This window comes from Neolamprologus brichardi, chromosome 9 (genome assembly GCF_056152115.1).
Source record: "Neolamprologus brichardi isolate AB-2024 chromosome 9, ASM5615211v1, whole genome shotgun sequence".
In the NCBI taxonomy this organism is placed as follows: domain Eukaryota; kingdom Metazoa; phylum Chordata; class Actinopteri; order Cichliformes; family Cichlidae; genus Neolamprologus; species Neolamprologus brichardi.
Genome location: NC_142112.1, coordinates 34,880,105 through 34,887,501, shown reverse-complemented (window position 1 = coordinate 34,887,501; position 7,397 = coordinate 34,880,105). Strand labels below are relative to the sequence as shown.

Here is a 7,397-nt window from a genome sequence, read left to right as displayed (position 1 = left end):
AATCATTAGCTCAGCATGCTGGGAGAAGTTGGAGCAGAAAAGTCTTTTCATTGTCCCTGCAGCTGTTTTCCTGCATGCACCAAACCTCTACAGTCTCATTTCTATTTGAAGTGATAACAGGAAATGGATGAGAGCAATCTGCTGCAGTGTCAGGGTCACAATAAACTTTATTGTCCAGCTGCTGTGGATGAACACATGAGAGGAAGTGAACTCCTACAAAGTGTCATTTTAATGAGTGTGGCTGCTGTAAAGTGATGCACAGGAAGATGTTAACAAAAACTAATGAAACAGAGATGAAAGTAAACAGTGTTCATATTTGAAAGCACAGAGAATAAAAATATATTGTGGTGGTTAATGTGCAGCTCTTGGTGATTTGGGAGAATCATGTTTTTAATCATGTTGTGGATTGAATGTTGGGTTTTATTTCATTTTATCTACAGAAGTTTTTCCCACCTGTGATCGTTCAGATTGATTTGTTGGGTTGACTTGAATCATGTGAAGGTTTAAAGCTGTACTTCCCCCAAAAAGAATAAAGTATAATCGTGAAGAATGTAATAATGTCTTCTTGTGTCAAGCACAGCTGCAGTCAAAGCAGGAAGGAAAGCACTGAAACCACTGATTTTGCATATTAATGCTCAAATAACTGACCTCCCAGCCCTTTGTTCCTTCAGTGGTGCTCTTTTCAGCCATTATGCAAATATCAAAGACCACCACCACCCTCTCCAATCCAGACTTATCGACCTCCATCACACCTCTCACCCCCCTCCCCTCCTCCCTGAAACTCAGAATACACACTGAGGATGTGAGCCAACTATTTCAGAAACAGAAGCTCAGAAAAGCCCCCGGACCAGACGGTGTCTCACCCTCCTGCCTCAAAACCTGTGCTGAACAGCTGGCTCCCATCTTTAATCGCATCTTCAACAGATCCCTGGAGCATCATCCCTGTTCCCAAGAAACCCACCATCACAGGACTGAATGACTACAGACCTGTCGCCTTGACGTCTGTTTTCCAGACTGAAGCAGAGTCGTTAGCTGAAAACTGGTTTTAGAGGTTCATTCAGGACACCTTCTCAGGCTCTTACAGCCTTACCTGTATCACAACAAAGTGTATAAACCCCAATCCACCTTTAACATGGTCCTTCTCCCAAACCTTCAAATAGGACTTTCTGGCCCTGTCATAGTAAAGGGCTGCTTAGAATATTAGAGCCAATGTCACAAAGTTCCTCCTGAAGTATAAGTGAGTGAGAGAGTTTCCTCACTTTGCAGCACAACACGTCTCACAAGATTTCTACAAGCAATCAGAGTGAAATTTGTACTTTGTGTTGTCAGATGAACATATGAGACACTTTGACTCTTCAGTGCAGTGTGGAGCCTAACAAAGATCTGTTTTGTGTCCCAGCTGATCAGCAGGAGGAGAAGAGTCTGACGGAGCAGCAGAGGAACATTTTCAGCCATCTGGACTCAGCTGAGTCACTACAGAGGAAACAATGAGCTCAACACAGAAGGTGAGGAAAACATCACAGTTTCACCAAATAATCAGTCACGTCTAAAACTCTCATACTCCCAACCTGTTATATGACTGTGTTGTATTTTTTTATATACTATGTATTTTTCAATTATATTTAGAAAAACATTAAGAAGTCACAAGCAATTATTATTCTTTATTATTATTAGTAGTATTAATTACATTTTCAATTGAATTCAGTGTCACAACAACAGCTGCCTTATGAGCACCTGTAGTTGTTTATTGCTGTGCAAGTGGGGGGGGGGACCCCACCAGCCCATTTTAACCCCTGACTATGTCACACAGTTTTGCCTCTTTCATCTTCATCTTAGCTTTCATGTGTTACTGTTTAGGCTCAGATCGGTTTGATTTTTGATGCCTGCAGTGATGAAATATCTCCCCGCAAATGCCTTAAACCAAAAGTAAAAAGCCTGTTTTGTAAATGTAAGTTGTAGAAAATACAGATATCTATGTGATATGTAGGGATGTAGGGACTAAAAGTAAAAAATTCCCCAGGTTACAATCCGACTCTGACATTCTCCTTCACTCAACCAAGCTAGTAACTGTTACATTGGATTTAATAATTTAGAAAATTATAAAAAAATATCTAATAGGAAACAGCAACGGGAAATATAAAAAAGTATAGACCTGGTAAACATTTATTACTTTTATGAGTGTGTTAGCATGCTAGTCTTAATATTAGTGTACAGCAGGAAGGATGGGCATGATTTTAGAGTGTTTGAACAGTCATGAATTATTTTTAGCACCAGGTTGGATGTAATGTGTTTCTACTACCAGCAGGTGGGGATAAGAGACATTTAAGGTGTTTGGTGCCACACTCCACCTTCAGGTTTAAAACTAGTGTTAATGGAAGGAGTTTGAAGGTTGAGTTTGTTCCACGACTGCATTTCACTCACTGGCTCTGTTTGTATCTCTGTCACTGCAGGACCAACATGGAGCAAGAAGTCAGCGCTCTCAGGAGGCCGACAAACCTCACAGAAGAAAGAGAGAGAAAACATACAGCTGTGATGAATGTGGAAAAGAGTTTACTAGGAAGGCTTCATTAAAACTTCATCAGGTCATCCACACTGGAGAGAAACCGTTCAGCTGTGACTTGTGTGGAAAGTCTTTTTCCTGGAAGGATGCTCTAAAACAACACCAACTCATCCACAGTGGAGTTAAAGCGTACAGCTGTGATCAGTGTGGCAGAGCTTTTACTCACAGTAGCAGCTTACAGAGTCATCTAGTTACCCACTCTGGAATTAAGGCATACAGCTGTGACATCTGTGGAAAAACTTTCAGCCATATGCGGAATCGAAATAGACACCTACGCATTCACACCGGACATGATGTGTACTGCTGTGATCAGTGTGGCAAACAGCTTACAACACATGCAAAGTTACAACAACACATGTTTACCCACACTGAGGAGAGACCTTATAAATGTGACCTGTGTGAGAAGACTTTTAAATCTCCACGTTACCTGAGAGAACACCAACAGATCCACACCAGAAAGAGACTCTACAAGTGCAGTTACTGTGAGGTATGTATTTATATTTTTATCTTGTCATTTTAGCCTGACTGTTTGGAACAACTCTGCTCATTAAATTGTGTTAGCATGTTAGCAATTCTACTTCATGGAAAAGCAGCTCTGAGTGATTATTCAGATTTTCATTTCAGTTATGATTTTAGTATTACTGTAGTATTATGGTGGTAGTATTGTAGTTATTGCAGCCCAGTAAACTGAGTGTGTTAACTGAAACAGTAAAATGTAATTGGACGTCTGCAGAGATGCTCTTTATTTCAGGCGACGTTCAGGATAAAAATGTTGAAGGACTGACTTACACTGTCTTTGTGTCTTTGTTTAGAAGCAGAGCGACACAGATGGATCCAGTTCTCAACCCTGTCATTACTGTGTTGGTGGGAAAGACTTTCGTTGTGACCTTTGTGGAAAAACTTTCAGTCACCAATACACCTTAAAAGTACATCAACGTAGACACACTGGAGACAAACTGAAATACTGTAAAGAATGTGGGAACATGTTCACCACATCAAGTAGATTAAAACGCCATGAACTGATTCACAGTGGGGTTAAAAAGCACCTCTGTGATCAGTGTGGGTCATCCTTCATTACTGCAGGTCAGCTTAAAACACACAAACAAGTCCACACAGGAGAGAAACCATACAAGTGCAGACACTGTGACAAAAGCTTCTCACAATCAGGTCATCGTATTTTTCATGAATGTGCACACATGGAAGGAAACTACAGCTCTGACCAGTGTGACAAGAGCTTCAGGAATCTCAGTTCATACTCCGAACACAAACGATCCCACGTTACTAATAAACTGTTTCACTGTTACCAATGTGCCCAAACATTCACCTCATTATCTGCTCTGTCCAAACATCAGTGTGATCACTCAGGGCTGAAATCACTCCCATCAAAGTGAATCTGAAGAGACAGAAAGATCCTTTTCTGGTTTGAGGGTTAAACTTAATGTCAATGCTGACATCACGATTACGTGAGTAAAATTTTTTACACAATCCGTTCTGGAGTGCAGAATGACTCAAAATCCCTGAAATGTCTCTGTCAATGCATTTTGGACCGTTTGTCCAAAGTTCGTGCATTCTGCGCTCCAGATGGGTTAAAAATTGTAATTGTGTCAATCTTGATGACAGCGTTAACGTTGACAGCATATATGTAAAAACTGAGTGTGAGGGCCCTCGGTGCGCCTGCTTGCTGCTGTGCTGAAGTCTCACACACAACCTGTCGAAAGGGGAGGGGGCGGGCTGCTTGATTATGATTCATATTGTCACTCCAAGCCTATTATGTATTAATTATTTTTCCTGGGTTGTGTGAAATCCCAGAAAAAATGACACATCTGCTTACCTGGTATTGTCCTGAAACAAGATAACATTCATTAGTAGGGATTGAGAAAACTGCTGTTTACCTTTGTTAGCTACTTGGCTGTTATAGTAAACAGTAGACAGACAGTAGAGACTGATGTGACTTATTGAATCTTTTGGACTGTGTTCAGCATAATATTAATGGGCCACTATTTGGAAGAGCTGTATTGTTGATTTGTCTGATATTTCAATGTGTGATGAATTATAATGACTGTTTGTTATCCCTTTGCAAATTCGTTATGTTTGTGCTTAAAGGCTCTTCACCATGGGGTTCGCTTCACTTTGCTTTCTGCTAATTGTCTCGCTATATTCTGTGTGTAATTTCTTACTGCCCATATAATTATGTTTATTAAACTCTTTTCCAAGAATATTACTCTTTTCCAGAGGATCTTTTCGAGTGCCTTGATTTTAACTGAATCTAAATAAAGCTGGATCTCCACAGAGGTCCATGATGGCTTTGCGACCAAAGCAGACAGCGGTATAAACGCTGTCTACAGCTATACAACACAATACTTCTATACAATTTGAGTAAGACAAAAGTTGTACAAACTCATTCATTTTTTAGAAGGGTTTTAGAAGGTTGAGTATGGAGAGAAATAACAGAGTAACAGAGATTAATGAAATATTACACAGACATAAAGAATCCCATTTTTAAAATCAGTCACTCCTGTTAAAAGATATTATTAGAATATGTTTACAAATCTCTAGATGACATTTACCCTGCAATAACACACCTTGGAAACTCCCATTGTAAATTAGTGCTGTATATAAAAGGAAATACATACATGAATTATTAAAAAATAAAAAACTATTTAATGACATTAATATAACCTCTAAAAAAATCTAATCAAACTCAGCCTGCACAATAAAATACACTCAAATTAGAGATTCATTTCAGTTCAGTGATGGTGGATTATAACCTCCATTCAAATCATTCAAAAAGAGGAAACTGTAGAACATGTTATATTACACTGTGAGAAGGTAACTGATCCAAAACCTCAGTAACATAAAAATGAAACTGGATCTTATTGATTTACTGCAAAATGACTCAAGAAGTGAAAGTTATCAGGCCTTATTCCAGTTTTTCAAGGAGAATATATGGTTAGGGACGAGTTGAGGGTCGATGTTCCAGTTCACACTCCACACCAGTTGGTGGCGGTAATGCACCATGTTGTTGTTTGACAAGACCCAATGAACGATATAAAGAAGTAGAAGAAGAGGGCGGAGCAAAGTGAGGATGTTCCACGAGGGGAGGCGTTTGCACAGAGAGCTGCTTTTTCATTCAAAGAGAATAAACTAGTACCAACGTTTGGATCGATATCTGCATCGATCTGCCCACCCTTGTCTCCTGGATCGTAGCTGAGATCAGCGTGAACCACGTGGGTCTCTGCTCCCTGATCTGTTTCCTGTGTTTGGAAAGAGTTCCAGCTTCATCACGGAGTTTCTCTCGGTTTGTGGGCTCATCTAAAGGTAAGCACCGAGCTAACTTTACCGTGAGTTCAGTTCATGTTGAGTTTAGCTCCTGAATGAGGTCTTCTGCTGCTCTCCTCGGTGTCTGTTCACAGTTTATTGTGAACACGTTGAGAGAAGAGTGAGAGAGTGTTTGGAGAAAAACACCAACTAATCATTAGCTCAGCATGCTGGGAGAAGTTGGAGCAGAAAAGTCTTTTCATTGTCCCTGCAGCTGTTTTTCTGCATGCACCAAACCTCTACAACCTCAATTCTATTTGAAGTGATAACAGGAAATGGATGAGAGCGATCTGCTGCAGTATCAGGGTCACAATAAACTTTATTGTCCAGCTGCTGTGGATGAACACATGAGAGGAAGTGAACTCCTACAAAGTCTCATTATAATGAGTGTGGCTGCTGTAAAGTGATGCACAGGAAGATGTTAACAAAAACTAATGAAACAGAGATGAAAGTAAACAGTGTTCATATTTGAAAGCACAGAGATGGTTAATGTGCAGGAGAGTGTGAAGAATGTAATAATGTCTTCCTGTGTCAAACACAGCTGCAGTCAAAGCAGGAAGGAAAGCACTGATCAAAGCTCATTGATGAAAGATCGCTGATCAATGGCCATGAGTACCATTCACAAAGAGTTGGGGAGTCGCTGCAAGCGATCAGTGGTTGTTGATCATTGTTCATGAGAATTTGCATATTAATGCTCAAATAACTGACCTCCCAGCCCATTGTTCCTTCAGTGGTGCTCGTTTCAGTCAATATGCAAATGTACTGTTGAAGATTGAGGAAATCTGCAGTCAGCTGAGACTGAAGAAGTCACTTGGATGAGTGACGAAACATTTCTTCTACTGCAAAAGCTACGTCCAGATGAACAGAATCAAAGTTTGGGGAATGGTGGAGGTGGTGGGACTGGGGGGCTGAAGATGTGGAAAGTGTTGGGTGGGGGAGTAACAGGTCTGTCCCTGTTTGTGGAAACCACAGGAGGAGCTGTTCAGGCTGTTGCTGGGTGTGAATTGTTGATGGTGTCTTTAAACTTGTAGTTGCTGTTTTCCAGACTGAAGCAGAGTCGTTAGCTGAAAACTGGTTTTAGAGGTTCATTCAGGACACCTTCTCAGGCTCTTACAGCCTTACCTGTATCACAACAAAGTGTATAAACCCCAATCCACCTTTAACATGGTCCTTCTCCCAAACCTTCAAATAGGACTTTCTGGCCCTGTCATAGTAAAGGGCTGCTTAGAATATTAGAGCCAATGTCACAAAGTTCCTCCTGAAGTATAAGTGAGTGAGAGAGTTTCCTCACTTTGCAGCACAACACGTCTCACAAGATTTCTACAAGCAATCAGAGTGAAATTTGTACTTTGTGTTGTCAGATGAACATATGAGACACTTTGACTCTTCAGTGCAGTGTGGAGCCTAACAAAGATCTGTTTTGTGTCCCAGCTGATCAGCAGGAGGAGAAGAGTCTGACGGAGCAGCAGAGGAACATTTTCAGCCATCTGGACTCAGCTGAGTCACTACAGAGGAAACA

At 40.7% G+C, this 7,397-nt stretch overlaps 1 protein-coding gene across 1 annotated transcript; it reads left to right on the top strand.

Annotated features, from left to right (window-relative positions):
- Positions 1 to 1,487: 1,487 nt before the first annotated feature.
- LOC148101543 (uncharacterized) lies at positions 1,488 to 4,049 on the top strand. Its single transcript, XM_087846462.1, has 3 exons — positions 1,488 to 1,505; positions 2,451 to 3,047; positions 3,373 to 4,049. Exons 1-3 carry the CDS (start codon positions 1,488 to 1,490, stop codon positions 3,949 to 3,951), a joined length of 1,194 nt encoding a protein of 397 aa, XP_087702588.1. The 3' UTR covers positions 3,952 to 4,049.
- The last annotated feature ends 3,348 nt before the right edge of the window (positions 4,050 to 7,397 follow it).

What these genes read in the sequence shown, in the direction of transcription:
- LOC148101543 (XM_087846462.1), top strand. An exon ending in ACAAGTGCAGTTACTGTGAG is followed by an intron (nt 3,048 to 3,372) that starts GTATGTATTTAT and finishes GTCTTTGTTTAG; the next exon opens with AAGCAGAGCGACACAGATGG.